The sequence below is a fragment of the Euphorbia lathyris genome, chromosome 10, assembly GCF_963576675.1.
Source record: "Euphorbia lathyris chromosome 10, ddEupLath1.1, whole genome shotgun sequence".
Lineage (NCBI taxonomy): Eukaryota > Viridiplantae > Streptophyta > Magnoliopsida > Malpighiales > Euphorbiaceae > Euphorbia > Euphorbia lathyris.
Window position 1 is genome coordinate 28,797,488 of NC_088919.1, and position 23,111 is coordinate 28,820,598.

Genomic DNA, 23,111 nt, shown 5'->3' on the forward strand with positions numbered 1-23,111 from the left:
CATATTTGGACACGTGTATTGTGTCTCCACCTAATAATTAAAATAGTGGGACCTCTTATAATATGTTTGGGTCCATTTTACATATGTCAAAATATATATGTAAGGTTTTTCATTTGACATGGAAAACCGGGTGCTTCAAATAATTTGCCTAAATGAATGAGGGCAAAAGGATAGTAGGTGTAGTTAAATGCGTAGCGCTTGACTAAACGACATTCATTCAAAGCTGTGACCGTTAGCGCCAGATATTAACGTCGTCAATGGCAGGAGGGAAATGAAAGTACGAAATTGTTTAAACAAAACTTGAATTCACTCACTTTACCGCAATTTCTCCACTCACTTTCTTCCTCTCTCATTCCTTCTCTCTCTCCCTTCTCCTCTGTCCTTCTCGTTTGCTTGCTATTGATTGATTCGCCGTAAATTCTTCTAATATCGGGCGAATCGAGAGGAAACCCTAGGCTTTCAGACCCTTCGTTATTGATGAATCGACGTGTTCTGTCTTGGGCATTTCACTGCTGTTTCCTTGGAAAAAGGTAATAGATACTTCTTTTTTATTATGATTTCTTTTGGAAACATGTAGGATTAAGAGTTGATTTGAAGTTTCGTGACTGAATCTGTATTTATATGCTATTCTTGCCATTCATGCTGTATCTGATGGTAAGAACAATGGACTATCTGGTATATGTAGTGGATGCTTTTAATTTATTGTTGCTTTTTCTAGTATAGGAGCTTTTAATGTGAGTACGGTTCCTCAAATATTTTGGCGCTATTTTATTTGAAATGAAATGATTGTAAATGAAATGCTGGAATCTTTTGAGTATCAATTGATAATTTAGTGATTGTTGGTTTGCTTTTCCATGGTGAAAAATATAAAATTCATGATAGCTTTCCTTATCACTGGAATGAGAGATATTTGCTATCTGTGATTATAACAAAGGTAAATTAAACCTAAAAATATTGGTCACTTCTGCTAACAGTATTTCAGTTTTTGCAACCCCAAATCGTGTTATTTGGGTTTCTCTGTATCTCATATCTAGAACGCATTTAGTTTTTACAACCATGAGTTCTATTGGATATATATTAGCAATGTCTATAGATTGTACTGTGACACACTATAAAGTGCTTGAACCAATTGTAGGCGATGAGTTAATTAGCAAACTAGACGGGTATATCATTATGGCAAAGGTTGCTACACACCCTGCACCTGGTTCATTAACTTCCTCTTCTCTTCAAATTGGTTTGGCTGCTCGAAATGTTGTTGGTACAATGGTCAAAAGGAAGACCCCATCAGAACTTAGAGTAAGTTCTGAAATCATGATCTCCTTTGTATTATGTCTCATTACCTTTTATTTTCCTTGCTCCTGTGATTGCTTCTTAGATAGTCAGATAATTTTTATCATATCAGTTGACACAAAATTGAATTGTTAGCTTGACCCAAGACAAAGCTTTATATGGTTGACTTGGCAATTTTTAGACATGCTGTTACATTGTGCATGTTGTCATGCAGGGAGAGCAACTGAAGAGGACAAATGTTGTAGAGATTATAGATGAATCTCCTGCTCCTTTATGTGGTTTGATTAAGTAAGTTACCTTCTGAATGCTCTTTAATCCCTTTCTTTAGTGGCTTATTTTAACTTTTTTTTTTTTTTTGGATGTATTCCTTCGAAAGTCACAGCAACACCAGTGATAATGGACCTAAGAAACCAGATTTACCAAGGAATCCAAGATATATCGAAACCCGTATGGATGAATTATATCCCGCCAAAAAATCCAGGCTGAGGGTTCTTTCTTTGAAAGACAAAACAAAGGTTGTTGTATTCACGAGTTGAGGAATTCTTTTTTGAGATACTAATTATCTATCTGTTATAAAGTTTATCTCAGATAAAACTACCTTATTTGTTTGTTCAATTCACTTCTGAATACAAACAGGAAAACATATTAGCTGAGCACAATAACAGCAAGAAGAATATCTCTGTGCTTTCAAATTTAGTTACAAAGAGACGAATCTCGTGGTATGGGTTCTGGAACTATGTATCTTATCGTAGCATACTCTTTGTGTATCTTTTGTCTCACTGGTTTTATTCTACTGTTTCCTTGCAGTTCAGAGTACTCTGCTGCTTTGTCTGAAGTTTCTGAAAAGAGTAAAGCTGAAGCTCATCAAACTATAGAAAGATGTAGCGAGAGTATATTTCGAAGTGTTAGTGAACTTTCATCAAATGTTGAAAGATCATCTGGCTTGGCTGTTGTTGATATGGTAAACTCTAATAGAAGTTCTTGTTGCTAATTATTTATTTACATGAATATATGAAATAAAAAAATCACCTATTTTCATAGGATAAAGCATTAAAAGGACTAGTTGCCCATGAAATCCCTGCAAATTCTGGTTTAGCTGCAGAAACTTCCAGTGAATGTGGTGATCATACACTTCGTTCAGCTACATTCCTCTGTGAATGTGTTCTGCCAGGCCAAAAGGCTCCTCTAGATTTTACTTTGAAAACAAGAATGCTGGTGGCATCCTCTTGCACAGTGAATTGGTGAGTATGCTCTTATATCTAAGCTAGCCTTTTTTTTAAATAAGTTATATGCACTTTGAGACAAGATTAGATTTATAAAGTAGTTAAATTTCATTGTTAATGGGATCTATTGCCTTATGATATTGTTAGCCACCCAGTTGGCGTACTTTCTCTCTTGAATAAAATTATTAATCATTCACTTTTGCTGCTGATGTACTTGGCTTCTGTATAATCATCCATCTGATAAATATCTGATGCTTTATCCATCTGATAAATATCTGATGCTTTATGCCAGTCTGCTGGCTTTGAGAAGTGTACACTACCACTTCAGATCTAGAAAGTCTTGCTCAGTTATACTGAGATAACAGTTCAGTACAAGAAAATTGACCATGTCATAGTTGTTAAAGGCACGCCTCACTCAAGGCTCAAGGTAGTGAGCCTTGATTGCAGAAAGCGAGGCCTTGTTTAAAAGGCTCTCGCCTTGTGCGCTTTGCCTGGGCCTCGGAGCCTGAATAAAGGCGTGCCTCTGTGTTTTCACTAGGTTTTTTTTCTGTTTTGTGTAAAACAAATATTTGACTAATCTCATCTAATTCAAATAAGTTTAATCTTAACTCTTGATCCAAATAAGAATATCAAGAGGCATAACTAAATATAGAAAGACTAGAGAGAGATTAAGACTTGTCACGTAAAGAAGAGTCACCTCCACTCCACTTAAACAGAAATTGCGACAGACACACGGAAGAACACACAGAAGAATATCAAGTGACAATGCATAGTTATTAGTTTAGTAGCACTACTTAGGTACTTAGGTTAAGACTAAGTATATGTTAATGTCTCTATGAAGTATGAACTTAACTTGGCGATTTTGACATTTATGATTTAGTATTATGTTTTTACGTGGTTTTGTTTGTGTGGTCATAAGTGTGTTTTTTTGGTTTATGCTTTAATTAGTAAAATTCTGCCTGTGAGGGTCACTTGGTGGCATTTACAGCCGGTCCCAAGCCCGGACAAAGGAGGAGGGTTGCGGTAGGTTTGTGGCGGCCAGCGTAAAACTTAGCCACATCTTATGACATGAACCAAAATATATGGTTCATGTTAGCCGACCCCGAATCATTTCGGGACTAAGGCTTTGTTGTTGTTGTATGCTTTAATTAGTAAAAGAGTATATATTTTATTTTTATTTTCTGCACCTCGTGCGTTGTGCCTTGAGCCTAGGCTCCAGGACCCCTTAGCGCCCTAGTGCGCCTTGTGCCTTTAACAACTATGACCATGCCAATGGTTCTGAGTTGCACTGAAGATTCCCACGTTGTTATGTGTCACATATAATAATACAAGCTATTATTGTGCCTTAACTATTAGTTTATGCTTTTGGTCTATGAAGCACGGACACGGATGTGGACACGGGTGCGGACACGGCAAACGGCATTTTTAGAAAATATGAGACACTGGTGCGGCGGGGACACGGCAAATTTTATATAATTAATTATATATATATATATTAGATATAAAAATATATAAAAAACTTGATAAATCACAAATAAATCATTCTCTAATCCATAAAAAAACATCCATAATATGGAATTCGAGTATCCCACCCAAGAGAAGGAATGGTTTCTGTTTATCCCAAAAGAAAAAGGAAATCAGAATCCTAGGAGAAGAATCGCAACGCATGAGAAGGAAGAACCCAGGAGAGAAGAAATTGTTTCTGATTATTCTCCAAACAAAAACGAAATAGTGATGTTGATTTGCGCAGGAAGGAGATGGAATCGCGATTTGCGCAAGGAAGGAGAGAAGACCTAAGAGATTATAATTTAGGTTTTTTGGTAATTGTATGATTGATCCTTAAATTTAATAATTTTTTTAAAAAAAACCCTAATCTTTAACTTTTTTATACCCCAGCCGAGTCCAGATCCGAGTCCCCCCGTGTCCACCGCCATGTCCCACTTTCCGGTCGTGTCACCGTCGTGTCCCCGAGTCCGGCGAGTCTGACTCGGCCACGGCGACCCCGGGGAAGTGTCCGTGCTTCATAGCTTTTGGTTAATTGTCGATGACCTGGTATCATAGACCCTTAGACCAAGTGGTCGAGGGTTCGAATCTTGGCAACCCCATTTGTTGATTAAATTTCAACATATGTTAAGATGGATCTGTGTTGTACACGCTTCAACTTCAGGGGGCATTCATGTGCGGGGTGTGTTAGAGATAATAATAAAAGCTATTATTGGTTTTAACCTACGAAGCACCAACTCAAGTGTGGACATGGGTGCGGATGCAGCAAACGGCATTTTTAAAAACTATGAGACACGGGTGCAACAAGACACGACAAATTTCTATATAATTAATTATAGTTATACTATATCTAAAAATATATAAAAAACATAAATAATATATTATTTTTATTATTTTTTTTTTAATTTGCGCACAATGCACTTACATTAAAGAAGAAAGAAAAATCTCCACCAGACCCCGATATGATTCGAACCCATGACCTCCCTAGTCATAGGTAAGCTCTCAACCACTAGGCTAAGAGCTTCACCACAACATAAATAATATTTAAAAGTAATAAAAGTACACAAATTAGAGTCCAATTATTTCCCTGCATATAGAGGGTAAATGTGTTAATTTTCAATCCAATTATTTCCCCGCATAACCATATTTGTTTAAGAAAGACTATTTTGTTTGGAGACTAACTTTAAGAATATTTATAAGTGTAAATGTGTCATTTTTAAGCATATAGAGGGTAAATTCTGCTTGGCTCCTTACTCGAGAGGGATAACCTCTTGGTTTTTTTCTTTTTTAAAAAACTGCACATGGCGGGACATGTTTTTGCTGTGTTGGGTGCGTGTCCGGCGGTGTCCCCGGTGAGTCCTGGTGTCCGGTGAGTACGACACCGCCACTCCGACCCTCCAGAAGAGTCAGTATTTCATAGGTTTTAACTAGCAGCTTAAGCTTTTGGTTCAATTGTTTCCTTGACATTATGTAATTGATTAAGATGTCTGTTGTGCTGTGTTGCATTGCAGGTTTTGTTTTTGTTCTGAATGTTTCTTGCATTATGCATCATTTGCTCTAAATATCACATGTTTCCTTCCGATATGTTGTGATTGATACACATGAAGACAACATTTACGTTTTTTCTTGAAATTTGCAGGATTCATAGGTCAATTATGAGCAGTACCTACATTGGCGTGCCACATTCAACAGCCCCATCGGGTTGTCCCAAGGATTGCAGTAGCTCTGGGCAAACATTGACTTTCCAAGTTCTTCATTCTAATTCATTGCATTCTTGGGTTTATCCTCAGTCTACACTGCCACCTTCTGTCATATCAGTGTTGAGCTCACAAACAGCAGATGGAGGTTTGTAGGATTAGTACACGAAAAAAAGAGTGAGCAAATATCTTTTACTTCCTCAATGATTTTCTGAAGTTTTTTCTATTACTTGGTTGAAATAGATTTCTTAAGAAAGCGCCAACAGGGATGGGATGATTCATTTCGGAGTCTTTATTACATGCTTCGGAAGAACATGTGCAGTATCTTTTATGGTAATTTACTGTCATTCTAGTATAATCTTTTATGCATTGTTGTCATGTACTATATTCTGGCTTTGCTGACATGAACCAGAATTCCCAGGCAATAAACAAGTAAGAGTATATAAAAATATGCTTATTCCTTTAGTTATATACAATGTACTTGCTATTGTATCTTCCAGTCCTCGTCCTGACTTTCATGATCTTTACACCTGCTATATGGTCGGATTTTTTACTCGGTTATTAATTATCTCTTATGCGAGAAAATAATTGAAACATGTAATCATGCAAGAGCTTTTATCTGTTAAACCTGTCTGTCTCTTCAGCAAATCAACATTTTTTTTTTCTTCATTTTATGAACAACATGCTAAGTGCTAACTTGCTTTTTTCACCTTGTAGTGTGTACTTCACATTTTATAGTGATGTTCATCTGTAGTAGTGTCTCGGGAGTAACTAAGCAGTCGTGCAATGCTTACATCTCGCAGTCAACAAGAGGTCTGAGGTCAATGTTGAAAGAGCATGTAAGTTCCCTATTTGTTTAAGGCCGTGTTTACAGCGTAGGTGTGCAACTAATATTCCCTTATTAGCATTTATTGGTGAAAGCTTTTTCTTTTTTTCTTTTTTGGTTAAAGATGAAGCGAGTTCTTCAACTTTAATGGTCTTTAGTGAAGAGACCAGTAACTTTTTGTTAAATATTGCTACTATGCATAGAACATTGATAATCATACTGAAGTAAAAGTGTATATGTTAACCGAAAATAGAACTAATTTGCTCCTTCACCAAAGCTTTGAAATATATAGTCTGTCCTGTAAATGATGAAGCAGAGGTTTAAAAGCTAGTTGCTTTCTGCAAATAAGCCAAAATATGGTCCAATTCTTTGGAGCTGGTTTCCTTTCCTGTATGTTTTTTATTTCCTTGATTAGTTTTTTAGTTATGCTTGGTCTAGAATCAATGCTTTAGGACATCTGATTCTCGGATGATTACTTTTGTTAGGTTAGTGGAAGGTAATATCCACAGCACTGACGTTCAGAGTAATAGATTGAGAAGACAGTGACTGTCCCATGGTTTTATTCTGATAATGTTTTTTTAATCCCAATATATTAAATTTTCCTTGCTTCATCTTAAGTTCTTCCCCAGAGAGGAACTTTCTAAGTTTTTTTTTTTCTCCCAAGGGTAGGGATGGTAGTGGATAAGCTTGAGATTTTTCAGTGCTTGAAACTTCATGTATGGCATATTGTTAGAAAAGAGGGGTCAGAGTTAAAAGTCTCAAATATCTGGACCTGAATGAATTCTTTTGTAATTCTTTTGGAAAGCATGTCTTTAAATTAGGAAATATCTTGCAGCCATACAATAGTTTTAAAGAACAATTTTGCTGGCTTACATGTTTCTGCTTCTTTCGAATTTTCTATCTGCTTCTGCGAACTCATTGATTTAACATTTTGCATTGGTCATGCCTTAGGGTGTTTGCTTCTCTATGCCCCTTTGCCATTCTCAAGTAGAGCAAGCAACCACTGAAGATCTGGTTGAGCTCTCAGAGATTGAGAAGCAGAATTTGGGCCAGGTTTGTCATTACTTTTCATGTTTGAATCTTGTTGATTGGTTAAGCTTGAATTAGTTGGGTGGACTTGTGGACTTCTGGTATGCTTTGGCTTGGATCTTAACCATTGATTTTTTTTCCTGGAGTTCATCAATTGATGGTCCTAGTTGAATAGATGCTGTAAATGGACTTTGATAACAATATATGATATAACAAATTTTTGGCTGCAAAGAAAATTGTTAGCATAGCTTAAAAACCATATGTTTGATTCCACCATTTGCTGAGATAATGGTGATCATTCATACTGAAGTTCCACTTTTGTCATTATATCAGTCAATGTAGGTTTCTATATGAGCTGCCTTTATCAAGATAAATTAGCATTTAAAGTTCATTTTAGTCCTTAATAATTGTTTATGCTTCCATTCAAAATAATGCAGACTCGGCGTCCAACATCCTTATCTGATGTTGACAGTAGCACACAATCACTGCTGGCCTTCTGTGGAAATAAAAATGTACATGCATTATATGATTTTTTGCTAAACTACAGGTATATCAAGAGTTCATTTTGACCTACAAGTTGCTTTGTTTGTGGTTATAACTTACTCCTATGGTTTTGAAACAAGTCATGCACTTACTACACATAATCTTACAATCAAACTCTCTTGTGGTTGCTTTCAGATCTTCGTTGACCTTTCTGTCTGGTGTAGATGTTCCTTTGTTGTATTCACCTGTTCCTTTTCAGAATGCTGCTCTTTCTGCTCCTGAGGTGAGTGTTACAGTCTTACAGATGCTTAATTTACGGTTATCCATTCAATAGGTCATTAATTCGGTTTTGTTGTTTTCAAAGGTAAAACTGCAAATCAAACTGACATTAAGTTTCTATTGTTTTTTTTTTATAAACCAAAATTTCAATATTGTGGTCTCATGTTTGGGAGTGTTAATTCCGAATGAAACAGTGTTGCTTGTTTTTCATGCTTCTTGATGCCAAAACTGGGTTTGCTCATCCTATTTCACAGATAAGATGTGTGGAGACAAAGAGAGTTGATAATGCTGCTGCACACCCAGGAGATTCTGAACATAACAATGGTGAAGCTTTTAGTCTACGCTCTAGCATTGAAATAACTGATGCATATATCCCAACATGGATTATTTCCCGTGTATGTGCACTTTTAAGATCTGAAGGGAAGAGTTTTGAGGCAAGGTATGTGAAGTTGTTTCATCATTAATCAGCTTCCATGATCTAGGATTCTGAAATTTGTGGCATAATTGGAAAAATTGATTCAATCACTTGTTTTCCAGCTTTATTACAGAGCGTACCTCAATTGGGTTGAATGTTGCCCTGAAAACGTTTACCGAGAAAATTGACTCGAAAGGTTTGTGTAGCAAAGACTTGCAAGATTTTAGTAGCTCTTTAGGCTTTCCAGAAGCTACAATTACTCCTTGCTTGGATTCAGGCTTCTTAAAAGGCTTAAAGTACTGCAACAGCTCTTATACAGCTTGTTTGTCACCTCTATGACGTGTGAAGAGGTAAGGAATTGAGATACTACTACAGTGGTTCTTACTCTGCCGCGCGCCCTCTTAACATTTTGCTTTCACGGTCTGTAAGGGATGCAATATTGAGATAAACTGCAATGTTTTTTCTTTCAATGGTTTTTTAGCAGAGCTGGAATTGAAATATTTCACAGCATATTGCTAATTACGTTGGTCGGTTTTATCAATACCAGTTATTGGCTGATGATTTTTGAGGAATTTGAAAAGCTGACTTGGAAATTAATATTAGTAATTAATTAGGGTGAAGCTGCTAATTTCTTATCCACTAATGAAAATTTAATGATTCTTAGTAGTAACTAATTATGGGTGGGGACATGTTTGTGGTAAAATAAACGAAAATCCTTGCCCCATATACATTCTTATTCTAAAGGATTCGGTTCAAGTTCGAGAAACAGAAAGTAGTTATGTTTAGCAGAATTAGTTCTTTTTCAGCTACAAGTGCTTATGTAGATGAATATCGAATGAACACTGATCTAAAATTGTTTTGCAAAAAAAAAAAAAAAACATAAAGCACATTTGAACCTCAAACTATGGATATAAAATCTTCACATTATTAAAATCATCAATCAAGCCACATTGTTAAAATAAGCTTAACCATGAACTTTCCCAATGTAATCCTAGGGCAGTGAAGCAGATGATATATTCATGGAAGAAGCAAAAAAAGAGGGAGAAAATACTTGTAGGATGCCTTTAATTCTGAAATATCGTAGAAGAGAGATCAGATGAGGCCTATTGAATTTCTGCCTACCTATTTATTAATTATAATATTTTTTTCATTTTTTTTTTTTTTGTGGAATTTTCTATCAGCCGAGTATATTTGTTTGTTTGCTGATAATAGAAAATAGAAGAGAAACAAAGAACTGTTTCCCTCCATGGAAAAGGATGAGCTCTGGACATTTGTTAATTTCCTCGCTCCGCAGTTTGCACCTTTAATTATACACAATTTGTAATTGAGGTTTTGATTGAGAAACAATTTGCAATTTTGCTTCAAATCTGAAATCCTCAAGGCTTTGGATTTGAGGTTTAGACTCAAATTAGAACATATTATGATTACTAGATTGAGAGCTGAACTGAGTTTTTGAATTATTGGTTTTTGGTATAGAAGAAGAGAGTCAAACTGTAGCAATCATCCATCTAGCCTATATTTTGAATGCCGTTAGATCATAATTGGTGGGAGGGAGCGATTTTTTTTTTTAATTTTGAATAGTTTAAGGGCTTGATTGGAGCCTTTAATAGTTTGAGGATACAATTGATTTTAGATCTATAGTTTAAGGGGTCAAATGGTCTTCATGGAGAAAAAAATATATTCTCAAGCTTAATATATTCTCACGCTGTCAAAAAAAAAAATTAATTTGTTAACGGTTAGATGATTATTTTTATATTTAGATATTTAATAAAATTTAATTGATTAAGTTAACTAATTCAATCTTCATTTTAAAAGTTCTATTTCATCAGTTTTATTCAAATTAGCCTTTTAAGCTCAATCCACATTCTCGAATAGTTTACAAACACTATGATAATAGGTTTTGACTAATTAAATCTTTAATTTTACATCAAAATAGATTAAAACTTTTTGTTTGGCCAAATTTTAGTTTTTGACCACTATCTACACTTTGATTTGATGAAATTTGACTTTGAAATTTTAAAAAGGATAAGGTGTAAAAATGCCCCTAACATTTATAGCCAGAAGTATTTTTACCCCTAACATCTAAAATGGTGCAATTTTACCCCTAACATTGGCAGGCAAAAGCAGTTGGGTCAATTTGAAAAATAATTCATCAAACTGTCTTCTCGGTCATAAATCTTATCATCTATACTTTACATGTGCGTCATTTTATCACTTAGATAATAAACATATGATTAAACGTGAATTTTTTTTTGAAAAAATTAAAAAAATATATTGTCTTTTGTACGAATTGGACAAAAAATATTCATATATTTAGCCGAATCTATAAATATTAATCTCTAATTCTATTATTAAGTCATAAAAAATATGAAATCTTTTTTTAGAACCGACATGTATATTCAGATATCTTTTTCCAATGTTAGGGCTAAAATTACCCTTTGTTGCCGACGTTAGGTGTATAATTGCACAATTTTAGACATCAGGGGTAAAATTGTTATTGGTTGTAAACGTTAGAGGTATTTTTACAATTTATCCCTTTAAAAAATGTATCCCTTATTGAGCAAAACCATCAAGGAAAAACAAGATATACATACACTAAAGCTACCTTTTTTTATAAACATAAAAAAAAATTACATTTCACTCACAATCCAGTGTGACCACAAGAACTACATTTGAACAAAAAGCTAAGTTTAAGAGCTAAATCTTACTAAATCAAGATTGAGAGCTGAGTCAAAATGCTTTATACGAGTGTATCTATCTTTTTATGGATAAATTGAAATTACTTCACCTCTCACCAGTAATCTGCACAAGAACATATTCCTCCTTTAAAATGATGGAACCTATTCCTGTCTCTCACAATCAACTCTCGTTCATAAACCTTCGAAATCAGTTTAGTTGCTGTATGGCAATCCTCACATACTCTCAAGTTCTTCACTATTCGAATACTCGAATGAGCTTTCGTCTTCATAATCCCATATGCTATAGCAAGTTTTTCACTGTGTCTATGCATGGCATTTTCTTTTTCCTCTTGGTCTATATCAAACAATGCATCAGCAGTACTTACTGTATATCCGGCCGGTTTTATCTTCCTAAGAATCTCTTCCCACATCCGTTCGATCTTCTCAATTTCCGGGTGAGTTTTGTCTCCTATGGTAAAGCTATGAACTTTCCCATCTATCTCAATCAGCGTATATCCAGGATGCTTCTTTACTCCTCTTTGCTTCATCATATGCCTCATGCTTTCGACGTTTTCCCACTTGTTCGTGAGTGCATAAACATTCGAAAGCAGCACGTAGTAGCCACTGTGTTCTGGCAGTAACTCTATTAAAATCTTCCCCACTCTTTCTGCTATTTCTGCATTTTTGTATGTTCGACAAGCTCCGAGTAATGCTCCCCAGATTGGTGCGTTAGGCTTCACCGGCATTTCAAGGACAAACTTCTCTGCTTCTGCTAACTTCCCTGCACGGCCAAGCAGATCAACGATGCACCCATAATGTTCCAACCTAGGCTCAATTCCGTAATCTCGTTTCATGCTTTCGAATATCTCCATCCCTCTTTCCACCAATCCACGGTGACTACACGCAGATAAAACAGCAGTAAATGTTATGTCTCTTGGGGTTACCCCTGAGTTCATCATTTCCGAGAAGTATTTCAGCGCTTGCTCTACGTGACCATGCATTGCAAATCCAGCAATAAGAGCTGTCCAGCTTAGTGCATCTCTCTCCGGAAGCACCTCAAAAATCCGAAGAGCTTTATCGATACTTCCACATCTTGCATACATATCTATTAAAGCTGTACCAAGTATCAAATTAACAGTAATCTTATTCCTCCCAATATAATCATGTGCTTTTTCTCCCTCTTCAATGGCACCTAAATGAGCACATGAAGATATCACACCAACCATCACTGTCTCATTTGCTCGAATACCCTCCGATCGAAGAACATGATACAATTGTATCGCCTTTTTGAACAAATTATTCCTCGCATAACCGCTGATCATTATACTCCATGTGACCAAGTTCTTCTCAGGCATTTTATCGAACAGCTTGCGCGCAGCATCAACATCCCCTGATTTATTATAGCCAGCTACCATTGAAGTCCAGGAAACAACATCCAAACTTGACATTGATTTAAAGATAAAACTAGCAGCGTCTATATCCCCAACAGTAGCATACATATGAACAAGTGAGCTTTGCACATAGACATCATCATCAAATCCATGCTTAATTACTTGGGCATGAGCTTGAATTCCCATATGCAAAGATTGTAATTGAGCACACGCCTTGACTACAAATGGGTAAGTAAGATTATCAGGAAATATACCTAGCCGTTGTGATTGTATGTAAAAATGAAAAGATTGATCTGGGTTTCTGCTTCCAGAATAACCCCTGATAAATGCATTGAAAAGGAAGAGATTGGGGTTTAGAATTTGGTGAAAAACCTGTAAAGCGTAATCTAGCAAGTTATTGTCAATGCTCAAGGTAATTAAACGACTAGCTACAAATACATCGAAGATTGTATGGGTTCTTATCATATGGGCATGGATGATTTTAAGGTGAGAAAAGGAGGAGCAATTCTGTAGAAGCAAAAGTTTGGGACTTTTTAGCTTTAGAGTTTGTGAAACCAAGCTGCTCATCTTGTGAGACTCGATTCGAAATGTTAGAGAAGAATTGGTGACTTGGTATTGTAAAGAAGAGACGTCTCACTTCGAATCGATATTGTCGTGAATTTTAACAATTTAGGAACATCTAAAGATTCAATCTTTATTCATTTCATCTTATTTTAACAAATCTTAACCCTTTTAGCTCTATATATATATATATATATTTTTTTTTTTTTTTGGTTTACAAAGGAAAGCTAAAGCCTAGAAGAAAAGGAAAAAAAAACTAAGAAGCTGAAAACTCTGCTAAAACTAATACCAATCCGGTGGTCGGAAACAATAATATCCTATATGCCTAGAACTAATACCGATCACCAATATCCTATATGCCTAAAACTAATACCAATCTGGTGATCGGAAACAATATTCTAGATGCCTGCATAAGGCAAGCCACACTCACGATGATCCGAAGTAAGTAAACCTGCAAAATTTGTTAACCAGTCTGCTGTCTGTTTCTCTCTGTAAGAATGAATGAATACGATGAATGTCTGGATTAGTTTATGTGTGAAAGTAAGATCGAGAATGTTGTTGTTTCCATTCTTGTGAATCACCAAACAATGTTCTTTAACAGAAAATAACTATTAAATCTGAAATGTTTTGAATCATTGTGTTTATAGAAGACTGCTAAAACTTCAAAAAGAATATGCTGTCATATTTGTTAGAATGAGAACTTGAAAGCACCAGCATTTGAATCTGCAACGGAATCCCAGAAGGAAAGTTTCTTCTTTTCGGATTCCTTTTCCTCTGTTCTCTTCACCAAATGATCAATGGTTCCAGGAAAGGTAGCCTCAATAGCATTCTTAAATTTATCGTGCAAGTTTACACGGTCTCGTGTTCCAGATACCAGCTCACTTGCATTTGGCCTGTTAAGAAATTCCAGAACATTTAACAAGTTTCTCCTGCAGCAAAAAACGCAAATATGTTCAGGCCCCTGGAAAAAGTTGGGATAAAACCATATGAACAACCGATACATAAGACAAGTATGCACATACTGTCACTCTAAACTGTTCAAATCAGGCAATGTAAACTTGATAACAATCCATGAAAATCATAAACTAAAGAGTGATGGCAGGAAACAAAAATATTTCCATGTGCCTCGTAACTGGATCAGTTCTAGGATCAACTCCATGATTTCTATTGTTAGCTTGATATAAATGTAATAAATGACTTATCTAAACAAGCACCAAATCCATATCATTGGTATGCTTCTCTTTGCATATTGAAACACTGAAAGAAAAGTAAGTTGGATGTGATTGCAAACTATTCCATAATTGAAAACCAAATGGCTTGACGGTTATTAAAAATGACCAGCAAGTGCTAAGTTCCTCCAAGGATTGTAATTTTAACAGGACAGATTGGGAAAAAAGTACATGCAGCTGATCCCAAATAGTTGGGATTAAGGCTTGTTGTTGTCTCAAACAGCTGCTTGTTTTGGAGGGTTTAGGCAGCCCTTAGGAAAGGCCTTTCATCGCTTATGCTAGGTCACGAGTTCAAATCCTTGTGCACACAACAATAGTTAATTAGAAGAGAGGCCAATTTAACGGATGTGTAATCAAAGATTCACCTACCTAAAGAAAAAAAATACCTAGGTTCACCTATATCTTGGTCCTTGGATAGTTCTTTTACCATTTCATAAGATTGATGAATTCAATTAATAAGACCCTCAACAGCCTTCGGCTGCAGATGCCATTATTTAAATTGGACCTATCCCTAAAATCAACAACACAATCAAGGTCATCATTCCAAAGCACCTTTAAGTATCTATTTGCATGGAAGTACTGTTTTTGAGTTCTCAAAAGGAGTTTCTGCAATTCTCTTTTTAATGCTAGATACAAAATGCATCCATACTACAATTCGAAGTTCATAAACAACCTTTTTTACTTGAAACATAAGCATTCACAAACCAATATTAGCTTTCTATGCAACTCCAAAGAATTTATAAACCAATAGCAGCTTATCATACACATCAATTCACTAGATAAGCATTCCTATGTCACAGTTTAGCTTGATGAATACAGGGCTTGCGTTGGCTTTCAAGCAAACAGTCGTAAATGGTTTTATGTAGGTTTTCATGTGAGTTATTTAAGTATGAGGGAGAGCAATCTTACACAAGACATGTGATTCTAACAAACATAAGAATGTCAATAATTGGCAATTTTCCAATGGTTGTATGAAATTCGTAAAGAGAACTTATGCAGAACTATCAATATTACAGACACATGAAAATGCATACCTGCTGACATAGTTTTGGGTGATGGCAACTGATTCTTCGAGGTTGATCACCAAATGCCACCATCCATTGGGCACAAAAATCACTTCCCCAGCCTTACAGATGCACTCAACTGGACTTCTCTTCCAATTTTTTGTTGCTTCATAGAAGTTCATGAACCACTCATTAATGGAAACAGGACATGCCACCTCTGCCCCATCTGGGCTAGGATGTACCCCAGGAGGTATCACATCTGGAGGGAACAAAACCCATTTTTTAGAGCCCTTTATCACTGCATTCCAAGCCGATGTAGCATTCGGATCAATGTGGAATGAGGAGCCTGATCCTGCTGGGCCAATTATGATCCACCGATAATCAGGTCTCTCATTGGCTAGAACACTAAACAAATCCTCCCTAAAATATATTGGAACTTCATACTCTGAGCCAAAAATTGAAACTTTTTCTACAAATTTTGGGTCAAAAAGATACAATGGCCTCTCTTCCTTCACTTGATCCGAGTACCTAAAGTACTCTTCTAGCTTCATTTCCACAGGACCAACAGCAAATTTGACATCGCTACAAAGCTTAAGTAAATAATCCCTATCCCATTTTTGCAATGCAGCCCAATTATCCATACACCCTTCTAACAATACTGGCTTATTCGGTTCCTCAAAGCTAGACACGAACTCATCAACAGAAATTCCCTTCTTTCTAATGATATTATCTCTCTCAAGCCATTCCGGTTTCAATTCAAGATTAGCACATAACCAACTTTGGAAAAGATAATCCGAGTAAAAGTCCCTAACAATGACATTCGATGAGCAGATGCCAGAAATATCAAATGAAGAGTAAAAAGCAGCAATGTAAGTGGATTTCCATGATCCATTGAACAAAAATCCATCACTTAGTTTATCCAATACAAGATTTCTCCACAGAAACTCATGGTTAGCAAAAACATAGAAAGATTTGCTTACAGTGGACAAAATCCCCAAATTGGTAGCATCAAGAAGCCCTAAGATATCAAGAACTAGCTCGTCAGATAGGCTTTGAATATTACCTAAACCTGTGTTTCTGGAATTGATTAAACTTGGACTGAGGTACAGATTGCCCAGTGGCTGGACCCCATAAGTGCGAGATGGACCTGAACTTTTGAGGCGAAACCCTTCCTCGTCTTCGATATCATCTTCAGTTCCTTGCTTTTCCTGCACATGGTTAGGCGTTTCTTGGCTTGTAAAAATTGCTTCTTTTTTTCTTCTGGAAGTAGTTCTCTTTCTGGACTTTTTGGGTTTCTTCTTTGTAGCTCCAGTTAAGAAATTGCTGCAGCGTAGCATTGTACAGAGATATGGCGGCGCTCTCTTCTTCCACCAGGTAGACGAGAAGAGATTAGCATTTCATTGCCTTGTTGCGCGGTTCGAGGGGATATTCATACTTCGTAGCAAAAGAAACGTTTCATTAAATATTGGGTAAAGTTCAAATAAAACTAGTGTGTTTCACTAATTTTCAGATAAAGGACTGTGGTTTACTTTTTATCAAAACGAGAACTGAGGTTTTCAAATTTAGCAAAATAAAGACTTTTCAATTGATACTATTAAAATCACCCTTGACGACTTCAAAAATGACATATTTTAAAAACTACTAATATTCTAAGCAACTTTAATTCTTCAACTTTTTTATTTGAAGATTATTTAGATGATATTTGGTAATGAGAGAGAAAGTTAATGTTTAGAGAAAGAAAGTTCCAAAAAAGATGATTTTCTAAAATCGAAAATGTAGTTCCATAGAAAATATGGCATTGAACAACTTTAATTCTTGAAAATTTTCATTTTCAGGTCGTTAAAGATAGTTTTAATAGCATTATTAAAAGTGTGAAACCTCAATCATCATTTTGACAAAAAGTAAACCCTATCCTTTATCTGAAAATTAATGAAACCACAGGGGTTTTATTTCAACTTTACCCTTAAATATTTCATATTTCTAGGGGAAAAGCATCCCAATGCCCTTAATTTTTTCAATTTTTGTTGATTTGGCCGGTATTATTTCATTTTTAACATATTAAATCCTTTATCTAATAATATACAAATTGCTATTTAGTGGCAGTACAAAAACAATTCAGATTTTCGGGTATAAATAATTGATTATATAGTTTCTAAATAATATTTTCAAATTCATAATAGAGACAAATTGTAACACGGATGCAGCTCGCTTCGCGAACATTATGCAAGCAGGAACAGGTGCAATTCTCAGAGACTCCGACGGCTCTTTTGTGGCAGCACACTCATCCCGTATCAGCAGCTTCCCACATGTTCACGAATGTGAGGCGTTGGCAGTCCTCCAAGCAATGCAATGGTTAAGCACCGCAGGATATCAACGAATCATTATCGAAACGGATGCTAAAATGGTGGTGGACGATATACACTCTACCACGGACGACATTTCTGAATATAGCGAAATCATCTCCATGTGCAGAAATCTTCTCCTCAACAATGATATTTTTTCAGTCATTTTTACAAGGCGACAAGCGAACGCGGTGGCTCATGCTCTTGCTCGGTTATCCCATGAATACCCTTGTCCCGTGATTTACGATGTTATTCCAAGTTTTTTAATTTCCCTGTTAGACATTGATTGCCCTTCAGAGGCTTATTAATCTTATTTCTCTTCAAAAAAAAATAGAGACAAATTGATAACTTGTGAAAGTTCCGGAATCTCCTCTTGTGAGGTGCCGTTGGGTTCGGCGGGGGATGCTCCGATACAAAAGTTAGTAAAGACTTAAAGAATTAGAATAAACTTAAAAGCTTTGGAATATGTATATGAATGTGTACCTTTAGTTCCCACGGTTGGGGTATTTATATATCTTTTCCATAACTTCCATCATTAAGCCTAAGGGGATAGAAACTGATTTAACCGTCTCGTTCCTTCAATGCCTTTTAATAGCCGTCCGAACGTTTATATCTTGCTTGAGATGTTTATTTGGTTACACCTCTCTGTCCAGCTATAACGCTCAAGGGTTCTTAATGAGGGGTCATTGACGCTTTGTGGGCGAACCTCTATGGCATGCGTATCCGCCCTTGTAAGGCTTCATATTCGCCCTAGTGGTATCCCTTTAGGCGAATCTCTATGGCGTAAGTATCCTTGTACATCACATTCTCCACGTGTCCAGTTAAGATACTGACATCTCCTTTCCTATTGAGATTTTTACTCTTTAGGTCCTTTGATAACATTTCGGATGTTATCAAAAGCTCCTCTAAAATGGTAGGATTGTTTGCCTTCTTGTCCCCTAGGGTATTTATTTCCCTACTAGGCACGTTTTTCCATGCCTATTAATGGTTTCCATGTCTATTGGGATGTCTCGATTTGTGCGTTTTGGGGGCACCAGTTCCTTTATAAGGAGTCTTTTCTCCTCCTCATTCTTCTTCTTCTTCTTCTTCTTCTTCTTCTTCTTCTTCTTCTTCTTCTTCTATTTCTGCAATTTTACTTTTCTCCTGTAATTCTTGCTTGCTCCCTGTTTGTTTCCCTGTTTGTTCATCTTCGCATTCTATTCCAGGCCACCAGCAACCAATTTCATGTAAGTTTCTTCCCCTACCAATCTCATTTACCTTTTTTAGCTAGCTTCGTTTCATTGATTGTGTTCTGGGTTTCTTCTTTCCTTTTGTGTTTCTTTTAGAATGAGCAACGAACTTACCCACGAACTAGGAAATATTCACACAAACTCCCCCCTTACTGAACCCAGAAATCCCATCACTTATGGAGAAGGGGAATAAGCCAGTTCTTCTGTCCCTAGGAATAAGGGTGTGAAAACTCCAAAAATGGAGGTTGTTGGTCCATTGTAATGTGAGAATTAGTTCCCAAGGGCGAGTTAATGGAACTATTACTGGTTTAAATATTTATCTAAGTAAAGCAAGTCTCACAGTTTCAATAGCACGATACAGAGGGATAATTTTAACAATTCAGAAGCAACTTTAGTTGACTAGCAACTAATATTGTTTCTGCCCTCGGTTCGGAAGGTAGCGCCTCAGAGGGTCTTCCAAACTTAGTACGTTTGGACACAACTCTGACTAAATTAATTTTAATACTTCCGAAATAAAAGGCAAGCAATAATAAAGACTAAGAGTTAGAGAAATTAATATTCAGCAGTTTTATCCTGGTTCGGCCTCCTGCCTACATCCAGTCCCCGAAATACCCTCTTCCGAGCTTTAAGCCACTACTGAGCTCTTTGATAATAGAGCACAAACCTTTACAACAGATATTGAGATATTACAAATGATATCTCGTCGATTTTCCTTTACCGAATTACGTCCCTGTGAGGCGCCGTTGGGATCGGCTGGGGACACTTCGATGCCTAAGTCAGTAATATCCTTGAGAGAATAAACTGTAATCACAAAGTAGGGTTAGAATAATGTATACCTCATTCACCTTGTAGTGGGGGTATTTATATTGGATTCTGTAACAATCGTAACATTCCCCCCTTTATTGCCTTTCAATGTAGTTTAATGCTACACTATTTATGCTCGATGGTTTCAACATTAATGGAACTATTAGTATCATTAATGAGGAAGTACATTCTTCTTGATAACAGTTTAGAGACCTCTGGGTGGATCCGCCCAGAGGGGCCTTTTTATGCCCATCTGGCGGATACGATTCTCCTTAATAAGGCGGGTCCCTATTGCCGGGCTTCCACGGTGTATACCCAAGCTTCGCTTGTCGGATCTCTTTCAGTGGAATACCTTTACCATTTGACCCTTGCTTCTATGGGTTTTTACAGTTTACGCCCTATGGGTTTTTCCAGATGTTATCAATAAAGTACATTCCTTTATAACCTACACTCAAGTATTTATCTCTCTGTTTGCTTAATACCGAACAAACAAAAGAGCTTCCAAACTATTTTATTCTATTGATAGTTTTGTTCTAACTAAGAACGCAATGAAAGAACTTAGAAATTTTTACATAGATGATTACAGTAATTGTGTAAATGGTTTTTGCTTTGCTTTACTTTGGAACTTCAAGAATGATTCTCTCAAAGCCCAGTGTCCACAACCAATAGGCCTCTTTCTCTTTTCCGTTGATTTGTCTATTGCGCTGTGCTTCAGAGCTTAGTCAGAGGCAGACTGATTGTCTAACCAAATCAGGCAAAGTTTACAGGTTCCAAGGGACAAGGCGTCTGGAGCTTCTGAATCTTTCCTTATTTGGTGAGGCTTTGTTAGTTGCACAGAGTCAACTCTTGATCTTGTCACACGTGCCTTGATCCTTTGTCTTCCGAGTTTGTCTTATCTTTGAGACATGTCTTGTGCTTCTGGATCCTTCTGGCTGTTGGGCTGAAGCTGATCCAATAGCCTTTGATCCATGGGCTTTTGATTTATCTCTTAAGGCCTTTTCTTATTTCTTTAATCTTAAACTTAACTCATCAAAACACTTAACAAACACATTAGTATGAATAAATCAATATTTAAATTTAACGTGTTATTAATTATGGAGATATTAATTTCATTTAATATTTTTGTCATAATCAAAATTAATATTAACAAACTCCCCCATTTTGATGTTGGCAAAAATATAGAAATTAAGAACACAATATTAAACTCCCTCATAATGGTTGAACTTACTCGGCTTCTGAATTCTCCCCCGTAAGAGTTGAGCTACTGAAAAATAATTTTACTTTAAGAGAAAAATAATCATTAGTCATTTAAAGTTCAATAGTAAAAATTAAGTTCAGAGTCAGAAGCATGTTGATCAGAATGAAACACATCAAAGGAAGTACTGATACTTGGATATAATCTTGTGAAACGAATCTTAAGGAAAACAATGTTACGATATACTTCAGAGTTTTGTTGTAACATCCTTAGATTCATTCATGTGCCATAGCTTTATGTGAATTAGTCTCAGAGTCTTAAGGTGATTAAGTGTCAGAGCTTGTTCAATACTCAGAGAATCATACTTAGAATATTTGTCTTTGATTTGTTTTTAGGTTAAGTGTTGATTGATTAGAGTCAATAACTTATAGGTGTTAAAGATATAAGGTTAGAGTGTAAGACAATGATGCAGGAGGTGTTGAAACACCTTTCCACATGATTTTGATTTGACAAAATTATTCCCATGATTAAAACAATTAAATTTAGGGAAAAGTACAAAAATAAACCTTGTGGTTATACCCATTTTCGAACAACACCCATGTGGTTTAAAAGTTTGCAAAGTGGTACCATGTACTTCATTCCGTTAGCAAACACATACCAAATTGACTAACGGTGTTAAAAGTCAAAGGGAAAAGCGTTAATTTGGTCCTTAGATTTATTTATTTTTATAAATTGACCCCTTTATTATCTAATTATCACAAACAAACCCCAAAATAAAAAATAAAATTCAAATATACCATCTTCTCCATCTCTCTTTAATTTCTTATTTTTTTCTTTCTCTCTCCTCTCTCTTAATTTCTCTCTTTAAAATAAATAAATAATAAAATACCCATTAATTAATTCTTAATTTCTCTCTCTTTAATTTCAAATTCATCTTTTACTAACTAGTTAAATAAAATTATATATACCTACCCATCACTTTGAATCAGCAGAGCAGATGTCTTTCTTTTGATGTCTCAACTTTCGCAGGCACACATCGGCACTGCCCATCTCTGTATATATAGATTTTTTTTTAATTAAAATTAAATAAAACATCAACACTACACTAATTACTAATTACTAATCAAGGATCATCATCATCATTTAGTCTTCATCGGAAAATTCTGGACTAGGATACTGGTTCAAGTCAGGTTTCTCCGAAGCTACGTTGTTGTTCTTTTGAGCTGTTTGTTGAAGGGAGACTACCTGAGCTCCGACTTCGGCAGCTTTCTTGCGTATAGAAGCAGTCGACATATCGTGTAGATCATCATGTTCTTGATAAATCAAATCTGGGAAATTAAGTCTAGCAGAAGGACCACGAAGGTAGAAAACAACGGTGTCGTAGGCGCGAGCGGCGGCGATGGGTGTTGAATAAGAACCAAGCCAAATCCTAGAGCCTTTGTTAGGTTCTCTAATCTCAGTGACCCACTTCCCCCGCTTTCTCATCCTTAAAAAAATTAAATGATTGATTAGTGACTACATTTTTACTTAACTCACATTGTTAGTCCTTATTTTAGAGATAGAAATGAAGAGAGAGGAGAGAGAAAGAAGAAAAAAAATTAAAGAGAGATGGAAAAGATGATATATTTGGATTTTATTTTTTATTTTGAGATTTGTTTGTGATAATTATTAGATAATAAGGGGGGTCAATTTTTAAAAATAAATAAATCTAAGGACCAAATTAACTCTTTTCCTTTTGACTTTTAACACCGTTAGTCAATTTGGTATGTGTTTGCTAACGGAATGAAGTACATGGTACCACTTTGCAAACTTTAAAACCACATAGGTGTTGTTCGAAAATGAGTGTAACCACAAGGTTTATTTTTGTACTTTTCACATCAAAGTGCTTTGATTTAATTGTACTAATGAGTTTGTTCAATGTTGAGTAAGTTAA

At 35.9% G+C, this 23,111-nt stretch overlaps 3 protein-coding genes across 4 annotated transcripts; 1 reads left to right on the forward strand and 2 right to left on the reverse strand.

The window, feature by feature from the left end:
• Positions 1-268: 268 nt before the first annotated feature.
• Positions 269-9,328, forward strand: LOC136209918 (uncharacterized). Of its 2 annotated transcripts, none has more exons than XM_066001552.1 (15): positions 269-530; positions 1,136-1,296; positions 1,505-1,578; positions 1,673-1,805; positions 1,927-2,009; positions 2,098-2,251; positions 2,332-2,531; positions 5,656-5,861; positions 5,957-6,046; positions 6,431-6,552; positions 7,491-7,592; positions 8,006-8,115; positions 8,247-8,334; positions 8,585-8,769; positions 8,868-9,328. In XM_066001552.1, exons 2-15 carry the CDS (start codon positions 1,174-1,176, stop codon positions 9,082-9,084), a joined length of 1,887 nt encoding a protein of 628 aa, XP_065857624.1. In that variant the 5' UTR covers positions 269-530; positions 1,136-1,173; the 3' UTR covers positions 9,085-9,328. The 2 variants fall into 2 exon arrangements, with proteins under 2 accessions (XP_065857624.1, XP_065857623.1); XM_066001551.1 differs by having other exon boundaries at positions 270-530; positions 1,667-1,805.
• A 2,014-nt stretch (positions 9,329-11,342) lies between these two features.
• Positions 11,343-13,778, reverse strand: LOC136208738 (pentatricopeptide repeat-containing protein At5g06540-like). The gene has a single exon (XM_065999881.1). The coding sequence runs from the start codon at positions 13,379-13,381 to the stop codon at positions 11,537-11,539; it is 1,845 nt and encodes a 614-aa protein (XP_065855953.1). The 5' UTR covers positions 13,382-13,778; the 3' UTR covers positions 11,343-11,536.
• A 138-nt stretch (positions 13,779-13,916) lies between these two features.
• Positions 13,917-17,036, reverse strand: LOC136208739 (arginine-specific demethylase JMJ22). The gene is made up of 2 exons (XM_065999882.1): positions 15,639-17,036; positions 13,917-14,304 (listed from the first exon to the last, which is right to left on the reverse strand). The coding sequence occupies exons 1-2, from the start codon at positions 16,943-16,945 to the stop codon at positions 14,064-14,066; spliced, it is 1,548 nt and encodes a 515-aa protein (XP_065855954.1). The 5' UTR covers positions 16,946-17,036; the 3' UTR covers positions 13,917-14,063.
• Positions 17,037-23,111: the final 6,075 nt, after the last annotated feature.

Excerpts from the sequence above, each read along its gene's own strand:
- LOC136209918 (XM_066001551.1), top strand. The coding sequence starts at position 1,174 with ATGGCAAAGGTTGCTACACACCCTGCACCTGGTTCATTAACTTCCTCT. Across the intron at positions 1,579-1,666 it reads CCTTTATGTGGTTTGATTAA|TCACAGCAACACCAGTGATA; the intron begins GTAAGTTACCTT and ends TTCCTTCGAAAG. Across the intron at positions 5,862-5,956 it reads CTCACAAACAGCAGATGGAG|ATTTCTTAAGAAAGCGCCAA; the intron begins GTTTGTAGGATT and ends TGGTTGAAATAG.
- LOC136208738 (XM_065999881.1), bottom strand. The coding sequence starts at position 13,381 with ATGAGCAGCTTGGTTTCACAAACTCTAAAGCTAAAAAGTCCCAAACTT.
- LOC136208739 (XM_065999882.1), bottom strand. The coding sequence starts at position 16,945 with ATGCTACGCTGCAGCAATTTCTTAACTGGAGCTACAAAGAAGAAACCC. Across the intron at positions 14,305-15,638 it reads ACCCAAAACTATGTCAGCAG|GAGAAACTTGTTAAATGTTC; the intron begins GTATGCATTTTC and ends TTTTTGCTGCAG.